General features: G+C 37.9%; 1 protein-coding gene and 1 long non-coding RNA gene across 51 annotated transcripts in view; one reads left to right on the top strand and one right to left on the bottom strand.

The window, feature by feature from the left end:
• Window positions 1–23,871, bottom strand: part of ANK2 (ankyrin 2) — a 678,765-nt gene that overhangs the window by 23,501 nt on the left and 631,393 nt on the right. For 29 of the 50 annotated variants that reach the window (XM_063705472.1, XM_063705471.1, XM_063705483.1 and 26 more), the window contains 7 exons: window positions 23,397–23,601; window positions 20,843–20,939; window positions 18,258–18,486; window positions 17,033–17,158; window positions 14,160–14,282; window positions 11,877–11,909; window positions 9,914–9,935 (listed from right to left, as the gene is read on the bottom strand). In XM_063705472.1, the coding sequence (XP_063561542.1) occupies window positions 9,914–9,935; window positions 11,877–11,909; window positions 14,160–14,282; window positions 17,033–17,158; window positions 18,258–18,486; window positions 20,843–20,939; window positions 23,397–23,601 (835 nt within the window). Of the gene's footprint in view, window positions 1–862; window positions 7,118–9,913; window positions 9,936–11,876; window positions 11,910–14,159; window positions 14,283–17,032; window positions 17,159–18,257; window positions 18,487–20,842; window positions 20,940–23,396; window positions 23,602–23,871 lie in introns of all 50 variants that reach the window. The other 21 variants (XM_055385211.2, XM_055385215.2, XM_063705467.1 and 18 more) reach the window with 2 other exon arrangements.
• LOC134758355 (uncharacterized) lies at window positions 4,273–23,491 on the top strand. The gene is made up of 3 exons (XR_010133463.1): window positions 4,273–4,479; window positions 12,381–12,515; window positions 23,364–23,491. It is a non-coding gene; the product is annotated as an uncharacterized lncRNA (long non-coding RNA).

Raw genomic sequence — 23,871 nt, 5'->3', positions numbered from 1 at the left:
TTCCCATTCATGTTTAACTCCCACTGATTGATAGGCAGCATTTTAGACCATGGTATAGGAAAGTTTGTATAACCTCAATTTAAGAATGACAGTCTTCATTGTAGAGATATTGGAAGAACACAGGCTACTTTTCAAAGCCATCTATGGTTTCCTTTTTTATAAGTCAAAGAGCCATCATCCCCTCACAGTCAACTTAAACTGTGCAAAGTTTGAGTTTTTGTTGTCTGCTGCATCTAATGAGAGTACATTCTCCATTCATCTACCACATAAATGAAAAGCATATTTTTACCTTAGGTTTGTTTGCTTAAAGTATTTACCAATGGTATCTGAAATCCAACCTTTCTGAATCAAAAACAGATCCACAACAATTAGAATTTCATGTTATGTGAAATCTTCTCAAGCAAATGGCTTCCTAATGATTACAAAATTGTAAGTACAAATTATTTTAAAGTATGCAAAGGTAAGAAGAAAAGCAATGTCTTCATACTATGAAACAAAATACAATATATTTATGTGCAAAAGTGCTTAATTTGAGTCTAAGCTTGGGACTTCAGAACAACAAAACTCAAAGCTCGCATGGCCTTATTACGTGCAGAGGCTAAAGAAAGGCAAGATCACTGTTGCCCGGTTATTATGTTTATGTTTTCCATAAGCATTCTCATTACTCAATCTTGAGATTGTTTTCTTAGACAAGAGTATACAGAGAAAGCACAAAACACAAAGGGCTTACACAAACACATTAGCCACTACAGAAAGCTTAAAGAAAATGAGACACAAATCATCAAATAAAACAAACATACAAAAAAACTATATCAATTTTATGACATGCGTAGCACAGGGAATCCCGGTGGCTGGCAAATACCTTCAGCATGGTCATGGCCATTTTCATCAGGGATGCGTTCAATCAGAGTCTCAATAGACTCATCCCAAATGGGCCTTGTGTCAAAGATGTCCTCAGGAACTGAGTGCTCGGTCTCAACAGGTGGCAGATTTTCAATTACTGATACTTCCAGGGCACTACTACTTTCATCGTCTGAAACTATTTCCTGCTCCCTCTCTGACTGTGTCAGCCTATCCACTAACTTGGAAGCCTCATCACTAATCTCCTCAAAGAATTCTATGGAATTTCTGTAAAGGTCAAAGAAATGCTCCTTACTTTCTTTTGTGGGGCTCGTGCCCCCCCTGCAGGAAGATGTAGTGCTTCTGCTCTTAACTGGCAATCGGGATGTAAGTATCTTTGGTCTTGTGGCCCCTTCTTCTGATTCTAACTCAAGTTCCTCGGCCCTCTCTCTGCTCTCTGTTTCTGTCTCAGTGTAACTTCGGGTTTTTACTGGGCATTTGGTCTTTGAGTCCAAAGAACTAGCATCAGATTCAGATTTGCTTCTATTATCTGGTGCGATGCTTGTCATGTCCTGTCCCTGAGGAGCCACTGTCTTCTGGACAGAGGTGTCTAGATCTGAGAGCTGCTGTTCAACTCTTTGGAGGGGTACTTTGACAGGGAGTTTGGACTTTGGTTTTGCTTCATCCTCCTTATTTTCCTCATCTACACTGGATAGAAAATCTTCAGAAAGTGAACTCTCATACTCTGCAGATGGAGGTGCTGGGGTGGAAGTGGGCATAGTCCTTACAGGAATTTTGGATTTGCTTTCAGTAGAAGGCACATTCTCCATGGGTGCAGTAGGAATTTCGATTACTGATTTCTGTTCTTCTGGGGAAGAATCAGGAGAATCATCACCCCTATCTGAATAAACAGACCTGGTGAGTGTGGAAAAATCTAACTGGACTTGTACAGCTGGTTCAGAAGAGTCAGGGCAGGATATCTGCTTTACACCAGACAGAGGAGGTATATCACCCGTTTGCACGGTGGGGAGGTCCTTGGTCCCTACACTAACAGCCTCTTTTGTAGGTGTTTCAGTGGAGGCTGAAATCCCCATTTGGGAGTTAAGTTGAGCATCCGAAGCAGGTATTTCCTCTACTTCCTCACTGAGGTCATCTGGAAGTAAGTCTGCCTTATCATCCACTGTTTCTTTTGATTCTGAAAGTGCTAGTGATTCAGCCGATGTCTCCAGCGGTAGGGGCTCAGCCCCAGTAGCCCCTTCTTTCACATCTTCAGAGAGAGTCTCTTCCCTGGATTCTTGACCAATTTGGAAAAAGTGAAAACTTTCATCTGCATAGGACCTTTTGGTCATATCAATGGCACCACTTCGGGTCATTTCAAACAATTTTCCTTCCTGAAACAGAAATGGGTTTTGCTCACTTGTTGGGGTCCCCTCTTCAGTTGGGGTCCTAGCAGGAGTGGTGTCAGGGGTGGTACCCTGTGATTGTCTGTCTACCATCAAACCAAATATCTTTTGTTCTTCCTCTTTCACACGAGCCTCAAAGGCTTCATCGTCTTCCCGAATTTCACTCCAAGAATCAGAATCCACATCAGTTTTTGTGATGATGACTTTGCTTATTTGTTCACCAACAACTGCTGTTGTAGCGGACATAGTAGGCTCGAAAGATGAAGAGACACTGTCTGATTGCATTTCCCACAAGGTACTTTCCTGTTGGGATTCCATTTTTATGTCCTGGCCCTCAAAATTAGATTCTTTGCTTAAAACAGTTCCACTAGAGGAGCTTGCCACTACAACATCTTCAACAGGGGATGTGATGGTAACAGAATACACTTCAGAAGAGTGAAAACTTGTGGTGTGATTTGCATCTGTTTGGGTTTTGCTTTCTTCACTAGAGAAAAAAGATTGGGAAGGGACATTTTCATAAGGGCTAGTGATTTGTGGATCATAGATTTCATCAGTCTCAGCTAGGTCAGACACGGGAACATCCATGGAAAATCTATCTGTTTGAGTAGTAATGGATGAGTCTTGAGAGGGGCAGTCCTTTGGTAAGGTCTCAAATGTTTCATCAGTTTTTGTGACCTCTGTTTTTTGAATAGAAGATGTGGCAGATATGTCTTCATCTAATTCTTTTCCTTCAGATACCGAACAATGAGGCAAAGAGGATGAAGATGAAAAGCTTTCACTGGGGCAATCTGCTTGTGGAGATTCTGCTCTAGAAACATCAAGCTCTTCTCCTTCTGTGTCTTTTTCATGAGTGCCTTGGAGAGCTAATGATTCTTTATAGATGACTGGCTGTTCATCAACATCATCACCAGTCGGACTCTGTAGACCTGAAGAGACAGGAGCGGCTGAGCTGCTAGGACTCATGGCCTCACATCCATGGCCATCACAGATTTTTGGCTGATCAGTGTCTCTGTTTAGCTTATCATAAGACCTGTCTTCAGCCTCAGTGGAAACAGCATGACTGTCTTCAGCTAAATGGGATTCAGAATCTTTTTCTTCTTCTGATTTACCTGGCTCTTCCTGAGTATCTTCATTCATCTTGAAAGTATATTGTTTGGAAACGACAGGCTGGAATTGTACTTCTTCTGGACTGGAATTGGAGTCCATGCTTGATGGAAGTGGAGAAGGAGGTTGTACTTGAATCACTGGTTCTGGTAAAAGGCCTGAGTCAGCACCTTTTTTAAGCTGTGCCAACTCAGGTTCACTTTCTGAGGAGGAAGACACCTCCCTGCTCTCCGAAGTTACTAACACAGGGACACCACCTTCATCCTCCCCACTGCCTGTATGTTTTGGTTCATCCACATCTACTGAACAGTCAGCATCTGGGTCAGAAGATGAAGAAGATTCTTCTTGTTTGGGTTCTTTTTTGTAGTCCCTTTTCTGCTTTGCTTCTTGTTCAAGTTCATCAAACATTTTGATTTTGGTTACCATTTTAAACATCTCCTCTTCAGGTGTGAACCTCTTTTTCTCCCCGTTTTCTGAATCATCCTCCTCTGCACATTCATGAATCACAGCTGGTTTTGGTGTACTTACATCTGTGGTTTTGGGTGTAACCTCATAGCTGACTTCTTCAGAGCTGGGGGTGTCAGGAGAAAGGGGGCTCTTCCCTGAGCTCTCCATGAGCGATGTCTGCTCAAGACTGTCATCCTCAGCACTGCCATCAGGGTCTCGGAGTAGCCGGGACCGCACAGAGGCCACTTCCGTCAAGAGTTCTGTTTTGGCAACAGCTGCAGGAAGAGGAAAGTGACTTGGAAAAATTCCAGCCTTCATCTTTGGTTCAACAGGGCTGCTTTCCAGAGAGTCACGGCAAGGGGATTCTTTCAGAGGACTTGGCTCCAGAGAATCAGGGGTTTTGTGTGAAGAGTTATCTTCTAGCACAGGGCTGGCTTCCAGAGAGTCTTTGTGGCTCACTGCTAATGAGTCATCAGCCACAGCGCTGAGGACTTCGCTATCTCGGCTAGGAAGTGCAAGTTCTAACCCTTGGGGACTTCTAATGGCTCCCTGAGGTTTTGATTCAGTTCCTGTATCTGTCTTTACAGAAGCCTCAGGCAGCGGCAAGGCCTTTGTCTCGTCTGAGGTAGCTGTAGATTCCTGAGCCTCACTATCAGTTTGTGTCTTGTGGGCTGAACTACCAAAGGTACGTTGACCTTCATCACAGGCTGCCTCCTCAGTCAGTCCTGTAGGTGTCTCTTTAGCTAATGCTACACTACAGCTGCCTGTGCAATCATCTTCTCTTTTAGGGCTTGTGTCTTTGGGAGAGCCTAGAGTGGCCTCTTTCTGAAAACTCTCAGTAGAGGTCTCTGAGTCTTCAGTGACTGTGGCACCTCGCTCTTCAGAGCCACCAGTAATGTCTTTGGTCGTGGGATGCTCTTTTTCTGAATGAATTTCTGTGGTGGTTTCTGTCTTGGTGCTTTCCTTTGTTTCCCCAGTTTGCTCCTCACTTTTCTTTGGTGAGAAAGAAAGGCTTTCTGGGCTCGTCTCAGGGGTCTCTGCTAGGCCTTCATGCTTATAGCTTTCTTCTGAACTAATCTGAGGGGTCCCCTCCATCAGGCTGCCACACGGAGAGCCGGCTACCCCCACATTCTTTAGGCTTTCAGAACTGCCATCTAAAGCACCGCTTGGTAAAGACAGAGCTGGAAGGAACTCATCTTTCATGTAGTCGAGTGGAAATGTTGTGTTGAAAGGACTAGTGAGTACTTGGTCTAAGTGAAGCTGTGCCTTTTCTGTCTCCTCACTCAGGCGGAATTGTTGGTATTTGTCATTGTCTTCCAACTCTTGCTTAATGACCTCAGAGAAGTCAGTGGAGGTTTTCCTATCCGGGCTGATCTGTAGATCCATGTCTCCCTGCTCATCAGCCATCTTTTCTTTGGGGACTTCGCTCTCTCTGTGGCTTTCTTCTTCAGGCACTGACTGAATAGGTTCAGGTATTTTGTGGCTGAGAACTTTCTCCTTTCCTCCAGCTGCATCTTCTTTCTTAACTCCTATGGAGGAAACACGAACTCCTCTTTTGGATTCTGCTGTGCCCATTACCGGGAGTCTCTGGCCTCGTTTGATTGTCTGATTCTCTGTTTTCTGAGCTTCTCTCTGGGTTAGTATCGGCCCCTTTTCTTTTTCTACCCGAACTTTACCTTTCTCTTGTGGCTGCTTTTGTTTTGCTGATTTGTGCTCAAAGAGTCCAGTTTTATGTTTAGAAGGGTCCTGACCTGACTGGAAAGCCTTCATCAGCTCCCGAACAGACATGGTTTCCTCGATCCTCTCTGTTTTTGAAGTGGGGGATACAGGTGGTTGCTTTTCTGTTTTGCCAGAAGGTGACACGGGCAGGTGCTTCTCAGTTTTCCCAGCTGTTGATACAGGTTGGTGCTTGTCCGTTCTTCCGGAGGGTGAAACAGGCAAGCGTTTTTCTGTTCTCCCAGGCGATACTGGCGGGTGTTTTTCTGTCCTCCCGGAGGGCGATACAGGTGGACGTTTGTCTGTTTTGCCTGAAGGCGAAACAGGTGGGTGTCTTTCTGTTTTTGTAGATGACACAGGAGAGTGCCTTTCAGTTTTTGTCGAGGGTGATACAGGTGAGTGTTTCTCAGTTTTACTCGATGATGACGCAGGTGAATGTCTTTCCGTTTTTGCAGAGGGTGACACAGGTGAGTGTTTCTCAGTTTTACTTGATGGTGATACTGGAGGGTGCCTTTCAGTTTTTGCAGAAGAGGAAAGAGTAGAGTGTCTTTCTGTTTTAGGGGAGGGAGACCCTGGCGCATGTCTCTCTGACTTCAGAGAGGGTGACGCAGCTGGATGTGTCCTGTGGGTGGTCTTTTTTGGCACGTCCTCCTTGCCTTTGACTCTGATGGGCAACTTGCTTCGACCTTTCTGTTCATCTTCCACTCGCTTCTGAAGGGCCTTTACTTTGTCCTTTATGGAACCAATGGGAGTTTCTTCTATCAAAGGAGATGTGGCCTTGACAGTGGGAAGGGGTTCAGGGGCTAAACCTGGGTCTTCATCTAATGACTCTTCTGAACTACCTTTTTTAAGTTCAGCTTTCTCTGCACTAGCTTGTAAACCTTCCTCTTTTTGTTTCTGCTTTTCTTTTAATTTCCTTCTTACTGGCTTCTTTATTCCCAAGCTTGGTTTGTGCTGTTTCTGTGTACTCTGTGTCTCACCTGGGGGTATGTCTTTCCCTTCCTTTTCAGAACTCCTGCCAACAGCCAGAGCCTCACATTTCTTCCCTGCCTTATCTTGAACTGTCTGTAGCTGCTCTTTGGGAAGAGGCACATAAGTATTCAGATCATCAGTAAGGTAGTTCACTAGCCCAGTTGAGTCTTTCTCTACTTTTCCTTTGATCTCTTTATCTATTCTAACTTCTACACATGGATATTCAGTGATTTCTAAAGGTGCTTTTTGCCTAGCCTCTTCTATTTCCTCAACACTGACAATAACCCATTCCTCTTCAACTAATCCTCTCTCAGACCGAGAGCTCTGCACACTGCTTTCATCTCTTGTGCAGGTTCCACTTCTCAGGATTTCATTCACTTTCTCTAAGTCCTCTTTAACTCTTTCAACGATTTCAAAAGGCTCTCCTGGCTCTTCCTCAGCAGCCTTCACCAGCTCCTTCACTTTAATAGAACCTGCCTTATCAGACACATCTGTGGTCAAGATGGCGGTCATTTTGATCAAATCTTGTTTCATCTCAGAAACTTCAGAGAGCAAGTCCGGACTTGCTAGGACAGGAACTTCATTAATCAGGTGACTTTTCAGGACAGATGTTTCTGTAGATTCTGTCTCATCATCTTTGATGTGAATGAAAAACATTGAAAGTAAAATGGAAATCAAAAAAGATATTGGCAAATGTAATCAGGACTGAAACGACACAGCGTCTTTTCCTGTGGTGGTGGTGGGAGAGGCAACAAAATGGGCTGGGAATGGTAGATCCACAAGGCCTCAGGGTACAAGAGCAAAGCAAGGCTAACAAAAAAAAGAAACAACTGAAAAGGAAAAATGAGCAGGAAATAACTTGCTTAATTTTTCTCACTTGTAGCACATCCACACATACAACAAAGCTAAAAGAAGACGCACAAACACACACAAAAAAACACTACATATCGAAACAAAGAACGCAGTGAAATTACACAGAGGTATCTCAAGATTGTTCAGATGTTACAGATCAATGTTGAAAAAAAAAGAAAACCAACCATGGGGAAAAAATAAGAAAAAAAGCATTAGACATTGCAGAAAGTTGATTTCCTCTAGGAGAAAGCCAGTAGTAGCAAGCTCAGAATAACATCTAATGATGTATATACATTTTTAATCACATAAAAATCTGAAATTCAGTATGTTTAGTTCTACCAGTATACAAAGACTATATAAAATACATCTGAATCAGCTGCAAACCGGCATTTCATCTAAGGGAAATTCACACCTAACAATGAAACAAATAGTCTGGTGCTACGAGGCATGGTCATTTCCTTGGAGCAACCTCCTTGTTTAGACACAGAATGGACAGACCAAGGAGGGAAATAAAGGAAAGGAAAGAAAAACAACAGGAACAACAATTGTGATTAAACTTATAAGTGAGTCCAAAGTTAAAATGTGATGCATGGCAACCCAAGTCAGAGACAGTCACACGGGACACACACACAGTTTATGTAAGCCAAGTTATTTCCATGCAAAGCAAAGGTGGAGTAAAACTGCTGGGAGAGGCGGCCTTGCTGAAACGTAGGGGCAGGAGGATGGCGGGAATTTAGAACAGATATGTAAAGCATTACTGTGGCGAAGTGTACTTATTTCCGTATGAGTCCATGCATAAGCTGCTGAAGGTGGTATATTGAGGCTTAGGTTGTGGGGGCTTACCCTCATCAAGGTTAAGGAAGAAAACTCAGTAAACTCTTCTAAAATGTACTGATAAAAAGACTTCAGGTAAGAGTCCCTTCCACAGAGCACTTCTTTAGAGATTAGTTTATACCTAGATGAAGATTATTTAATGATTATCGTTAAATCAAAAGCAAACTTGAGTCTGTATTTAAAACTTCTGAAACACTCAAAACACCTAGAAATCCTTCAGGAAAATCCATGGCATCATAGCAACATGGTAACATTTTTTTTCTTTTTTTTTAACAACTGAGCCATATGGATGAATAAATTTTTAATTCTTACTAGTTTGTATCAGGGGAGCAAAGTAAGAGGCCATTTAAATAAATGGAGTAGTTCTGAAGAAGCAAGTGGGAGAATAAAGTAAAATCACTTAAAAAAAGGAATCAGTGAAGGCAATGTCATATGTCATATAAACAAAAGTGCCTTCTCTTGGGAGAATCTGTATTTTTTGAGGAGATACAGTATGTGAATTTACACATATAAATTTATTAAAATAATTTATACCAATACAAATTTGTTCAATTATATAAACCAATGAAAACATCCAGAATCTCAAACATTCTAGATCTGAATAATGCTTTAACATGAGGGTAAGCCTCATTCAAAGCAACTTCCATAACTTAGTAGTAAATTACATTGTCCTAGGACTTTAAAAAAGCCCTCAGATCATTGTGTAGGGCCACATGAGCATGTTAAACATGGTTCTAAGTTTTCTCATTTTGGGAATATACTGTGAAATACAGCAAATCAAAATAAACTCTGAAATAAAGTTTATTGATATTCAATAAACTTTAAAAATCAGATTTTTAAAAAGCATTTGGGGCACAAAAGCAGAAATCTGTAAAATTCAACTGGAGTTTCCACACAAGAAGCCAGAGAGTCACTAGAAATTGTCCAACAAACTAAAATCTTAATTGGATATTACAAACCTGAAATGAGTTCTAAGATAGCTCTTTTAAGGTCTGTCAAAACCAGTTCTCTCTCTACTAGATCAGGTTTGGGATTTGCATCATTATTTAAAATTAACCCTATAATAACATGCTGTTGTGATTAGTAATTTTATCCAGGGGGTTTTAATTTTTGCATTCTTGGCTCTTCATTTTTGTTTATTTTTGTTTTGTGGTTTTTTTTTTTTCCAGAAAGTTTTCACAGAAGTCTGTTAGACCTCAGCTCTAAAGACATTGGTTACACTTCACCACAGTAAAAAGTGCAAAAGGGTGATGGGGGAGGGGGCAGGCATTGGATGGGGTTAGCTTCAGCTAAGAACTATTAGACAGTATCACTTTTGCAGGTGTATCCTACAAAAATAATGAGCTCTCTACAGAAGTCACTATTGCATTACATAAAAAGTGATACTGTCATGTCAGTGCTTAAAAAATGATGAGATGACAGTGTTATGCTAACAAATGGACAAAACGGTAGGGTGGGTTTCTAAACAAGCGTAACAGCAATACCAGGGTTAACAAGAATGTCAAAAGAAAGTGAATGCTTAGATGAATAATCATTGCATTTTACTGCTAATTAGCTCGCAAATTAGGTATATTTGTAATTTAACTGGCCAAGCTGCTTTTATAAATATATTAATGATTAATAAGGATAATATAAAAATTTAATTACTATAGTGGTTAGTAATAGCAACTAGCTTGCATTTTAATTCATGCTTCTTTTTATGGTAGCCAGCTTTCAAACAAACTCAATTTTCTTTAAATTCTTACTTTTTTCTGATGTCATATCGATCTGAAAGAAAACATACATAAATTGAATGGTTACAAATACTGCCTTGGCTCATAGCCCCTGGTGTGCACAAAAAGCTCCTATTCATAATTATACATGTTGGGTGACACCATAGCTATAGGAAGGTCAGAGTAATTTGCTACATTTTTTCCTGAGAGTCTCCATGATTCTTATCCTGACTTTGAAAAAAACCTTCTGTTTTCTAGACACTACAGGTAGAAAGTCCTTTCTAGCATGTTAATCCTGGGAAGATATGACCCAGGTTGGTTTTGATGTTGGAATACATATTTAGGGAATACATCAGAAAAAGGGTGAAGTCAGTATTGAATAATAAGTATCCATTTAGTGGAGAAAAAGGAAAGGATGACAAACAGCAACGCTAGGGTGATGTGTTCTACAGAAGTAGTTTCATTATCGTTAATAATAAGCCAGCATTCCAGATCCTGAAAAGAATATGAACTGGATCTATTGCCCTAAATAGTTCCAGAAAGTATTCAGTAGGAAAATTATCTAACAGAAAAAAGTGATTTGTGAACATGGCAAAATTGGCTTCCCTATCATTTTTAACAGCTGTGGTGGTAGGGTCACTGAGTACAGGAAGGAAATGGAGTATGTGAAGCAAAGAGTGACTGTGCAGTTGAGGGAAAGAATGACTTCAGTCTTAAGTCGATTGTGTATATGGCTATGTGCGGCAGGACAGTGCGTCTATAGTCACCTCTCTCACCCTGCTCCATTGCAAGGTAGCAGAAAAAAAATGAATCCAGGGCATCTTCTGAACTGATAAGGGCTTACATTTTAAGCTGGTGGGTATAAGGGTATTTATCATATTTTTCATTTTGAATGCATTGGAATAACATTTAAAAAAAGAAAACTAGTATATTTGAAAACATTTACATATAACTAATAACATATGCATCTGTCTATCTTAGAAACAAATATATTATTTTAAGTTTTCCAATTATGTTTTTCATTTCTATTATAATATTTGGGCATTTTCAGATCTTTATAACGGAGACAAACACACATTTGCTTTAAATATTGAAGCAGGTTTAATTCATATAGCTATTTATTCAAGGTAACCTCTCTAAGACTTGCTTTCTTCATCAATAATGTAGTATTTAATAACAAACACCTCATAGGTGGTTGTGAGAGATCAACATTGATGAGGCATGTGCAACACTTAGTAAAGATCCCACTTTATAAGAAATTATTATTATTAGCATAGTTCTGCATTATGATATTATAGTCTAAGGAATCAGCTATATGCTTCTTAAAGTTTTTTGGTCTCAGTGTTTATCAAACCCTTTGGTCTTAGGGCCCCTTTACACTCCCAAAAATTACTGAGGAGCCTGAAAAACTTCCGATGGTGTGTGATATGTATAAATAGATATCCATATTACAAATGAAGGCTGAGAAAATGCTAGAACCTAAGAGTATGCAAGCATACATTCCATTAATTGCCAGAGTGGCAATATCATCACATGTAGTATAGCCTCTGGGAGACTCCTTTATAGTTTGTGAGGATATAGAAGTTTAAAAGGCAAATAATGTCTTAGTACATTAAAAGTGTACTAAGACATTTAATTAAAAATTAATTAATTAAAAATTAAGACATTAATAATGTCTTAGTACAAAAAGAGTTTCAACCACTAGATGTCTTCCGACTAAGAACCCCTGAGATAATGGGTTAGCTCTCAGTAGCTGGTGGAAAAATATAGTATTGCATAGCGACATGGCAACAATTTACAGGGAAACTTTACTATTCCCTTAAGTTGCTCCACAAGAGGAGAAAACAGAGGCTTAGAGAGGTTAAGTGAAATTGTGCCCCTTTAATTACTAAGAAGAACCGCCTACCCCATCTAAGAACACAGGTTAACTATGTGCTCTTATTAGTGGTTACAGCAATGACACAGCCGATAACAAGTGACACTGTCATAAAATTACCTCTTCCTCCTGTTCTTGATCTGACTCTGATTCCTTTCCGCCCCAAGATGCCATGCAAGATGGAAAAAAGAGAGAAGGAAGAGTAGAGAGTATTTAGAAGAAAAGGAAAGAGTAAATAAATACCCTTTCAACAAGCATCAACATGCAAGCATACAGTCAGCGTACTCTTTTTTTATTACTAACAGTTTATAGAAGACAGGCAGAAAAGAAGATTGGCTTAAGTACATAGTTTATAGATTCAAGAGACAAAAGAACCAACATTATAAATATACTAATTCCAGATACTAGGTCACCACAGCAGTCTCAAAGTTTGACCTTAAATGAACTGGATGGCATTTGTCTCTAGAAATAGTGATGATAATATCCCGATCATTACAGATATTGGTTGAAAATATTAAAAGCTACAAATAAGCATATGGTGGAAAATTTTCAATACACGGGCAATATTTAGAAGCATTATTCTAACAAAGAGCTACTGAATTCTTTCTTTTTTTTTTTTAATAGAGACAAGGTCTTGCTATGTTGCTCAGGCTGGTCTTGAACTACTAGACTCAAGCAATCCTCCTGCCTTGGTCTCCCAAAGTGCTGGGATTACAGGTGTGGGCCATGGTGCCCAGCCAAGAGCTACTAAATACTAAGGTATATTTTCAATGTACAATGTCTGGGATTTTTTTCTTTTTGAGTTACAAATTAGAAAATTGTACTGGACTATCACAGCATTAATAGCTGTGTCTGATATGTCTTGACTTAGAAATAAAATGTAATAATAAAGTTAATGCTTTCTCTTAGAGCACACTGAAAGCTCACTGAAATCAGCCAAAGCTCAGTCATCTTTCTTTAACACTCAGGTGGCTTGCCCGCAGCAGTACATATTTCTTTGTGGTTCTTATTGGCATACTGCCTCCACTGACTCACTACTAATCAGCAATACAAACCCCAAAATACATTCTGCACCATCAAAATACAATGAAATTATGCTCATTTGGGTTGATATACCCATTTCTATATTTTAATTCTTGGAATAACATGTATATTTAAATATACAAATAATATTTTATTTTATTCATTTAATAAAAATTTACAATGTCAAACCTAATGCTATGAGCTTTTCTCTAGATGGCTGATCTCTATTTACAAGAATAATTCATTAAGCAAATATAAAATTTAACAATTGTGGTGGGGAAAAAGAAGTACAGGACTTTTTTGTTTTGTGATGTCAAGATTTAGGATTTTAAATATATCCCTACTTCCCCTCCAGGTCTCAGCAGTCACCACTCATCACCCTTCCCAACCTGTTATATAGACACTGACAACTTCTGCATCCACCTATAGATTGCCATGTGGGAGCTTCCTATTCAAAAGAAATATTGGTTAAAAAAATTTAAAAGAATGAAACATAAATTATCCACAACATTTAATTGATTTGGTTTTCTTCTTTGATTTCATCAGAGTATTCAAGGAATTACGTGAGGGGGAGAGGTTTCAAAAGAAAGTAATTCCTGTAGGTAGACTTGGGGTCAGAAATTAATGTATTTCTCCTTTTCAACAATGTTTTAAATCTACTCATAACATGGCGATATGTTTTTTACTAATCAACTATTTCTACTATTTTTTATTTTAACCAATAATTTACACAAGTTATGTTGCCTAAGCTGCCCTTGAACTCCTGGGCTCAAGTGATCCTCTCACCTCAGCCTCCAGAGTAGCTGGGACTACAGGTGTGCACCATCACACCAGTTTATATGCTTCTAAAATATGATAAGTTCGAAGATTAATAGTTAATTACTTAGAAAAAATAAAATATCACGGGGCAGCTCTGAATTTAATAATATGTAAGCCACCTGTGAATTGGTAGTAAACAGAAGCTGATGAACTCTAATATTTTCATAGGGCCAAATGCACGAGTATGGTCGCAGGAAAGCACATGAAAACAATAATGAAGAAAAGCCAATTAGTTTTAAAAATTTCTTCAAAAAGTTAAATCTGAAGCCAACTTTTCTTACTTCCATGCCCAATGTGTATTAATAGAATTTTTGCATCAAAGTGCATTTAACATGAAATCAGGTGGCACTACGTTTTTTCTTAAGTGGAAATCGTAAATCTGACAGAGAATCAAACGTGATTATTACACGTGCTTTCAATCAGTCTTTGTTGGTATTCATTTTATTAGGTCAGTGCAAAAGCAATTGCTGTTTTTGCCATTACTTTTGCACTGACCTAACACAAGATTTAAAAATCAATTCCTATTCTACCTGAATTGCACTATAGCAGATTTTACGATACCTTTGTATAAATCGGCAAAGTGATGTTTAAGTTGCAAATAGCTTGATGCACCAGGCCTCTCGTGGATTTTGGCTCCTTCATGAATGATAGTCGTCCACAAGGTTCCTGAGTCGTATCGCGTACCTTGAACAAGAAAGACATACATGCTTCACCCATATTTGATTTGCAGTATTTACTTTAACTAGATGATGCTTGAAAGGGAAAAGTAAAATTCATTTGTTAATGCTAGGTAAGAACTCAAAGGATTTCCTTTCTCTTTTCCTATTACCATTTGGAAAGCCTTTTTAAAAATCATTCAGCTTTCTTTTTTAGTCTTATTTAAGTATGGTAGACAAAAATTGCATATATTTAAGGTGTACAATGTGATGATTTGATATATGTATACATTGTGAAATGATTAGCGTATCAAATTAATATATCAATCACCTCATCCCCCTTTTTTGTGGTGAGAACACTTGAGATCTCTTAGCAAATTTCAAGTATATAATACATTACATACAATTAACTATAGTTTAATGCTGTATATTAGATCTTCAGAACTTACTCAGCTTTTAAAATAATTATGGTAGAATATACATAACATACAGTTTACCATTTTTACTGTTTTGAGGTAGAAAATTCAGTGGCATTAAGCACATTCACAAAGTTGTATAATCATTACTTCTATCCAGAATGTTTTTCATCCTATGCAGAAACTGTCCCCATTGAACAATAGCTCCCCATTGCCCTCTTGCCCAGCCCCTAATAACCTCTATTCTACTTTCTGTCTCTATACGTTTGCCTATTCTAGGAACATGTAGAAATGGAGCCATATAGTATTTGTGTCTGGCTTATTTTACTCAGCATAATGTTTTCCAAGTTCATTCATATTGCATCATGTGTCAGAATTTCATTCCTTTTTAAAAAAATTGTGATAAATATATGTAATACAAAACTTATCATTTTAATCATAAAAATGATTAAACCTAAAAAGGTGTCTAGTTTGGCGGCATTAAGTACATTCACATTGTTGTATAATCATCACTACCTTCCATCTTTAGAACTTGTTAATCTTCCTACCTGAAATTCTGTATCTATTAAACAATAATTCCCCATTCTTCACTTCTCCTGTCCCTAGCAACCACTCTTCTACTTTCTATCTTTATTTCACTTCAAGGAGAGGTCAAAAAAATAAATTAAAAAAAATACTTTCTCTCTTTATGAATTTGACTACCCTAGGTACCTCATATAAGTGAAACCATACAATATTTGTCCTTTTGTGTCTAGCTTATTTCATTTACCATATTGCAGCATAAATTACAATTTCCTTCCTTTTAAAGGCTGAATAGTATTCCATTGCATGTGTATACTGCATTTTGCTTGTGGACCTTTGGACTTTTGGGTTGTTTCCATTTTGGCTACCATGGCTAATGCTGCTAAGAACATTGGTGTGTAAGTAATTGAGTCTCTACTTTAAATTCTTGTGGGTGTACACCGAGAAGTAAATTGCTGAATCATACACTAATTTTATGTTTAACTTTTTGAGGAAAAACCATAGTGTTTTCCAAAGTCGCTGCACTATTTTGCATTTCCACCAGCAATGTATTAGGGCCCCAATTTGTCCACATCCTTCCCAACATTTGTTTATTTTCTGTTTGTTTGTTTTAATAATAGCCATCCTAATGGGTATGGAGCGGTATCTCTTCACAGTTTTGATTTGCATTTCCCTACGCTGTTGAACATCTCTTTATATGCTTATTGACCATCTGTGTATCTTCTTTGGAGAAATGTCTACTGAAGCACTTCCCTCATTTTGTATTGGGTTGTTTGTAGAATGATTCTGCACACCAATGATGTCAAACATTAGCTTAATTATATAGCTATCTATGTTAAATGGATCCATTACCCCTGAGCAGTTACTGCTTAATGTGGTGATCTGTAAGAATCTATCATCAGTCAGGCAAAACAATTGAACCAGAAATGGCACAATGAGAGAGACTCAGCAGAGATCTTGGAAAAACTTAATAAGAGGTTTGCAGACACATATTTGGAAAAATAATAAGGGGTTAAAATAAAAAGAGTCATTGCCGATGAACAGTTGGAAATGAGTAGGTGAAGTAGGATTGGAAAAAAAACGACAGAAGCCAGCCTATACCTAAGAGGATTGAGCGTTAGGACCTCTGGATTAGTGAAATAAATTGTGAGAAACAAGAAGAAAAATGAGCTTGGAAAATAATGCAGAGTAGAATTATTACCTCCTTTTTATTTCCTGAATCTCTTATTCCTTCATATGTGGTCCCTTTTAGATTGGAATCTAAAATGAAACTTGCATATATCACCTCAAATCCCTAACTTGGTCTCTGTTTAGAGACAACAAACACCTGGTGCACACAAATGTCTCCATGCTGTTTATTGAATGAATTTATGAAAATATATCAAGTCTATAGCTCTACTGCAGATAATTTACTAGCTTAAGTGAGATGCTGGGTCTTTTGAGAGATTTTATTATAAAAAGTTGCCACTTAGAACTCTTTTGATCTCCACACTTGTGAAGTTCACGTGTATTTTTAAATCTAAGCATAAATATTTAAAAGTTATAATAGATAAATAGGCTTTCCTTCAGATTTGGAAAATACCAGTCACTGTGCCTAATTAATGAGTTGGCTATTATTTGTCCTGTTCTCATCCTTAAATATAGGCTATAAAAATTCAGGTTGACTTTGAACCTCAAAAATAAAAATGATTTGTTTCCCAGGGCTATAAAACGTTACAAATATGGTTAAAAAGAAAACTCTGAAGATGACTGAAAAGCAAAAATTTTCTATTACTAAAGGAAGGCAAATTCTTCCTTGATATTGAAAAAAATGCATCACAAAATTCCATGTATATATTACCTTGACAAATAGAGGAAGTCTATTTTCTTTGAAGGCAAAAAAACTGAATATGTGATGCTGGCCACTTTTAGTTAATGGTACCAAGTTGCCGAAACAATCAACGTAGATGGGTTTTCCTTCTAACACCTGAGTGAAAACAGAGAGAAATAACAATAAAGTAGCTGCAATTATACTTGTTGTTTACACAAAGAAGTGGTAGTACTACTTGGAATTTCAAAGTCTTATAATACACATACAACCATCTTTAAATTGACAACTGACATTCTATCTGTGACACAGCAGCATGTCCAGCACTCTTTCTTCTTACTAGTAATGGGAATCTTTAATGCATGGTGACATTTAATGTTCTCATTCCAAAAACTGTATCCCATTATTCCACAAACCCAAAATACATTTAAATCCTAAATTTAAACTTATGCTTTGGTAATATTTTTTTTTTTTTGAGACGGAGTCTCACTCTGTTGCCCAGGCTGGAGTGCAGTGGTGCGATCTTGGCTCACTGCAACCTCCGCCTCCCGGGTTCAAGCAATTCTCCTGCCTCAGCCTCCTGAGTAGCTGGGATTACAGGCATCTGCCACCACGCCCAGTTAATTTTGTATTTTTAGTAGAGATAGGGTTTTGCCATGTTGGCCAGGTTGGTCTCGAACTGGTGACCTCAGATGATCCACCCACCTCGGCCTCCCAAAATGCTGGGAATACAGGCGTGAACCACCACGCCTGGCCTGCTTGGGTAACTTTTGACATCACAATGAGTCAGGTTACTGGACTTCAACACCCAAAGACCTACACTGATGGAAAATTCTGAAATAAGAAAAAGTAATGTAGAAAAGCACTAGACACCCTGCTTCAACATTTATGCAAAAAGATATACTTCCCAGACTGTTTTAGTTACTATTAAAAAATAAGGACAACAAGGAAAGCTAAAAACATCTAAAGTACTACAGTCACTTACATACTTTGAGTTTATCAATAACTCATAATTTTTCCTCAAATAATCTTTAAAGGAATCATCTTACCTTCTCACATACACAGATCATTCCTATTGAATAGGTCCAAAATGGCTAAAAATGGCAGATTTTGGATGTTGACCTTCTAACTGACCAAAATGTGAACTTGTCTTTCACTTTTTAATTATTCTATTTATTAAATGATATTTGAAATGTAATCTATTAATACAGGTATAACAACATGGCATAAATTATTATTATTATTTTTGGTACAGTACCTCCACATCCCTGCTTCTGGCCACCTCAGCAAAATTTTCTTGTTGTTCAAGGGTCTTATCCACTTTATCATCAGTCATGCAGAAACACCTCAACCTGGCTTCAATGGGGTCATGTGATTTGGCAAACACTACAAATTTGGCCATATAAGGTACGCAGATAATTTCTCTGTATACTTGTGATGCAAAAGTAACGGATTCCTGGATCTGTCGACAATCTATCAGCCAGAACCTATTAAAATAAGTAAAGTCAGTTATCTAAAGTTCAAAGTATACCATGTGAAAAATAAAATCAGTTCCTTCAATATGATCAAAGGAGTCAACAAATGCTTCTTGGAAAAAAGGAAGTGAGAGAGGGAGATGATGAGAGAAAGCCAAAGGAAAGAAATAGCAAGACAGGAACAAAAGGAAAGGTAGGAGGAAAGAAGGGAAGGCAGAAGGGAGTGAAGAGAAGAGAGAAAGATATCAGGTTTAAGATCAACTATTAAATACTGTATTTCTAATTTTCTTTTTTGGAAACTCTTCTGAATATTCAGTTTTCTGAACTATATATTTAGTGTTTTGGAATCCTTTAGTGGAGTGAACTCAGTAGCAGACATAAGACAAGGATCTCACTGCATGGTTTTCTATTTTCCTTGATCCCCCCTCCCTAACTGTCATTTCATTTCCTGAAACTCTTTTCAACAAAATCTACCCAGCTTTTCCTCCCCTCGTTATTCTTTTCCAAGGAACTCTAATCACCAAAGTGGAATCAACCCAACCATTTTAAAAAACCTGCTCCAGAACTCCTAAGTATTGCTGAATATAATTCATAGAAGAAATTATTGGCTATAATGACTTTATGATTTCCAGCCTCAACTAAGTCTGTGACATTGACTGGCAATTTTTTGTTCACTGTGGTAACGTTACTAAATCTTATGACACTCTTTAAGCTTCATCCCTCACCACAGGCCCTAAGAGAGCTAACTTCACAAAGAAAGTCGAGGTCATTAGATGGAAATATTTTCATTTTGTTATTTTATACTTCCAAAGGGTTTGTTTTTTTGTTGTTGTTGTTTTTTGTTTTTTGAGATGTTGTCTTGCTCTGTCGCCCAGGCTGGAGTGCAGTGATTTATCACTTCTTAATCTACCCTGTAAGACCTTTTATAAAGTGTTGCCAACCAACAGTCCTAGATTTTGTTTGTTTGTTTTTTGCTATGTTTTGTTTTTGAGACAACGTCTCTGTCGCCCAGGCTGGAGTGCAGTGATGCAATCATGGCTCACTGCAGCCTCGACCTCTCTGGGCTCAAGAGATCCTCCCACCTCAACCTCCCCGGTTCCTAGGACTTCAGATGTGCGCCACCATGTCCAGCTAATTTTTGTATCTTTTTTGTGAGGGACAGGGTTTCACCATGTTGCCCAAGCTAGTCTTGAACTCCTGGGCTCAAGCAATCCACCTGCCTTGGCCTCCCAAAGTGCTGGGATTACAGGCATGAGCCACCAGGCCCAGCCTTAAGCATTATTTTTGAATTATAGACTACATGGATAATTGTTGCTATCCCCCACTACACCTTCTCATTCTATCTTTGCATCTTTGCTCATGTTATTCTCTTTTTCACTTTAATCTGCCTATTAGGTTCCAACGCATGTCTCAAGTCACCTCTTCTCAGATACCCTCTCTAGCTATCCCAATTCGAACACCCTTCTCTCATTCTTTTAGTCCCTCTGGTCTATATCCCTTATTCAGAACATGTCATCTTCTGGATTACAGTATAGATGCTAAATTGGCAAAACACATTGAAACACAGAACTGCGGACTCAATAGTTGAGCCTCTGGGTGGCTGGAACTATAAACATGTGCCACCACACCCAACTATTGTTATGCCATTACTTAACTATTCATGCACTTTTATCTTTTCTCCTCCACCCCAAATAGAAATGTACATTTTAATTACTCTCAACTTCAGTTTTCTCATCTGTAAAATGGACATAATGTCTCTTGCCCTACTTAAGTCACAAAGTTGTTGCAATGTCAAGTTAAAGAGAGGTAACAATGCTTAGCAATCAATTAAAGACCAAAGGAATGGGAGCTAACTTTAATCAATTGAGTTATTGTGTGCATAGGCAATAAAACTAGATAGCTTCACCGTTTTAAAGATATGTAATACATAAATAAGAAATGTGTATAAGAGCCACTGAAGCCTCTAAGCCTTTTAGACAAACCACGGTGAGATTTGTGCTGTTATCATTCTGTTGGAAAAGTAGTTCAGGCTATTTTGCTGACAACAGGAAATTATCATTCCTAAGGACTTTGGAAGTGGAAAAAGCAGCAGCTGCTACTGACTAAGTCAGAATCATACAGGCAAAGCAGACAATCGCTCCTTTTCCTTAGATTTTAATCGGATTGGTAATACTTTGTTACTGTATTATCACTATTCCATTTGCTGACAGATCTAGTTTAAAATATAAAAGCAAAGGCAGACCATATTTAAAATCCAATGAAAAAATAACTTTTAAACAATAAAGAAACAAAATAAAACAAAACAAAGGGCAGTTTTTTTGGAGGGTTAACATATCATAGTGGGCTTTTCTGTGCTATATAACGATACCTGGCAGACACGTTTGTTGTAAAGGAAACACATTCATTGACAAATGTTAATGGCGTAGTTCCTGTAATATCTTCCCACTGGGCAGGGGTGGTTCCACCTGAAATAATATGATTGTTGAAAAAAATCAGGCAAAACTCCAGACTCTAGATTCTAAAATAAAGTCTTTGTGGTTCTGTGTTCACCAGCCAAATCCCACCCCTCAAAATGACACATTGAAAACAAAATGACTAAAATCTACATACTAAAAAATGACACACTGAAAACAAACAGCAGACTACCACTCAAGAAACTAAGTTTTAGGGTAGTTATTTGAATAAGTGTTTATTAAGCCTTCTGTTCTCTTCCTGACATTCTGAAGCTTTTATTATAATTGCAAGGCTCTGAAGATAATTTTGAATTGTATACAGCTGATTATTTTTAAATATCCTTTGACCACCTAAGGAGCTGAACAGTTTGTTAAAACGGTGAACAATCGGCTGGGCGCGGTGGCTCATGCCTGTAATCCCAGCACTTTGGGAGGCTGAGGCGGGCAGGTCACGAGGTCAGGAGATCAAGACCATCCTGGCTAACATGGTGAAACCCCATCTCTACTAAAAATACAAAAAATTAGCCGGGCATAGTGGTGGGCACCTGTAGTCCCAGCTACTAGGGAGGCTGAGGCAGAAGAATGGCATGAACCCAGGAGGTGGAGCTTGCAGTGAGCCGAGATTGCGCCACTGCACTCCAGCCTGGGCGACAGAGCGAGACTCCGTCTCCTCAAAAAAAAAAAAAAAAAAAAAAAATTAGTGAACAATCTAAATATTCTTTTGTTCTTAAACTTCACATTTTATGAAATTGTTTTCAAAAAAGTTCCTCTCAATGTGCAATAAAAGTTTGGCCAAAAAATGTTTGTGAAATAGTAAGAGCTCAATAAATATTGCAAGGTAAATGAAAAAATAAATGAATATCAAAGTATGGCCCCTGTACATTGAAAAACTACCATGAAGGCTAATGGTGACTACCTGTCTTTCATTTCTACTGAGAAATTAAGATCACATAGATAAGGACAAAATTTTAGTTCAAAGGGCTGTAGGAGGAATATATGTTTGAAATGAAGAAAAGTCTTGACTCTAAAGTTTCTTAAAGAAGAGAACAAGTTATCAAAGAAAGGTTATGGAAGTTTATTCTAGTAGGCCTTTAAAATACATACTCAGCATAACTATATGACACAGAAAAATACAAAGACTCAAATGTCTAGGTATTTAAACAATTAATACATTAAATTATTTGTTAATTTTAAAAATAATTTTAATTAAATTTCAGAAATGTTTATGAGAAACCTGTCTAAAGACATTGGGCTGCAATAAATAGAGTAGATGGTGTTTAGGCCCCTAGAGTGTTTATTTAATCACTATAAGGGCAGGGCGTATCACAGATATTCTTCTGCCTCACCTGTTTCACATCCATGACATTATATTGCACATTATAGAAGGTTAATCATATATCTACGGGGCTGGAATTATGGGAAACATACCCAGAAATGATAGCAATAACCAAAAATGAGCAACTGGGAGAGAGATCATAAGTGAAGCATATGATTTCCCCCCACTCATTATTATTGAACTTATGGAATAATCTCGTGGTTCTCTATCATAACTACAAGAAACATACGAGTAAGAAGTGTGAATTAAAGAAAACAAAATAAAGGTGAACATCCTGCCAATACGAAAGAGAAATGAAAAAAATAATTCTAACAATACAAAAACATCCAGGGACGATTACTGTTCCTACTAACAATAGTACTAATATTTACTGAATACCAACACCATGTAATTATTGATAAATAGAGAAATTATCAGTTAAATTATTTAGCCCTGGAACAGATTATTCATGTGAATTTTTTTGCCTCTCACTATTTGTGATGGCATCGTTATGAAGAAACTACCAACGTTCTGGGAGTGTCTTTGGAGAGTTTGGTAGCTGTATGAAAGCGACTACACAACCACAATTGAAAAGACCAAAAATCAGTTAATCCCTGAAAACCTTTAAGTTGTTTTTCTAAAGTTAGTTCAATAGATCAATGATAAAGACATAACCAATTCCATAACATAACAGTTTGGTTTGAACTATTGGGTATAATTACTCAAGACAGTATTTTTTTTTTTCCAGCAGATTTAGTGATCTCTTCAATGAAGGCTTGAAGCCTGAACTTTGGAGACATATGGGTGTGGTTTTGAATCCCAACACCACCAAATATTTATAGTGCAAGTTATAGAACTTCTTTCAACCATGGTTTCCTTCTCAGCAACATGGGGTTAAAGTTTCCTCACAGGGTTACTGTGGAGATTAGAATGACAACGCATATAAACTATCTAACAGTTTGGCATACAGACTTCATTTAGTAAATAATAGTTGTTTCCTTTCACCTTTCATTTCCCTAGTTAATTAAAATGTATTCCCTGAATTAATGCATATGACCCTGCAGACATCTTAATGACAAAGGTAATTTAATATTTCCAATGATCTAAATTTCTTTTTTCAGAACTCTCTACGAACATAGTCATATGTGACTCACCTGTTATGCTGCATAGTAATCTTAAGGTTGGTGCATCTCCCCCAAAACCATTCAACATGACATCACTTGAAGCTTTGGGGACAGGAATGGTCATGGTAATTGGTTTGTGGAATTTTCTTCTTCTAGGTTCCAAAGTGACTATAGGGCTGAAGGTAGCTTTGTTGCCTAGGATCTTCTTAACCAGCTCACTGTGCATAGGTTGAGCCTTTTCAAAGTAAAAACACACACATATATATTTGTGTATATATTTTAAAATAAAGAATGAATCATTATATTTAATTTCAAATTTCTTCCCCAAAGTATTTTTTTATCTTACAAATAAGTTTGGTGGACTTCAAATATGGCAATCATAAGTTCAGTATTATTACTAAGCACTCATAAAATTTTGTAAGATCCACGATCTCTGATGGCAGCTCTTGCTTACTAGGAATAATCTGATTCTTTAACAATTTATTTCTCATTTAAAAGCTAATTT

This window comes from Gorilla gorilla, chromosome 3, assembly GCF_029281585.2.
Source record: "Gorilla gorilla gorilla isolate KB3781 chromosome 3, NHGRI_mGorGor1-v2.1_pri, whole genome shotgun sequence".
NCBI lineage: Eukaryota > Metazoa > Chordata > Mammalia > Primates > Hominidae > Gorilla > Gorilla gorilla.
Note: the sequence above shows the minus strand (reverse complement) of the source record. Positions and strands in the feature narration are given on the sequence as shown.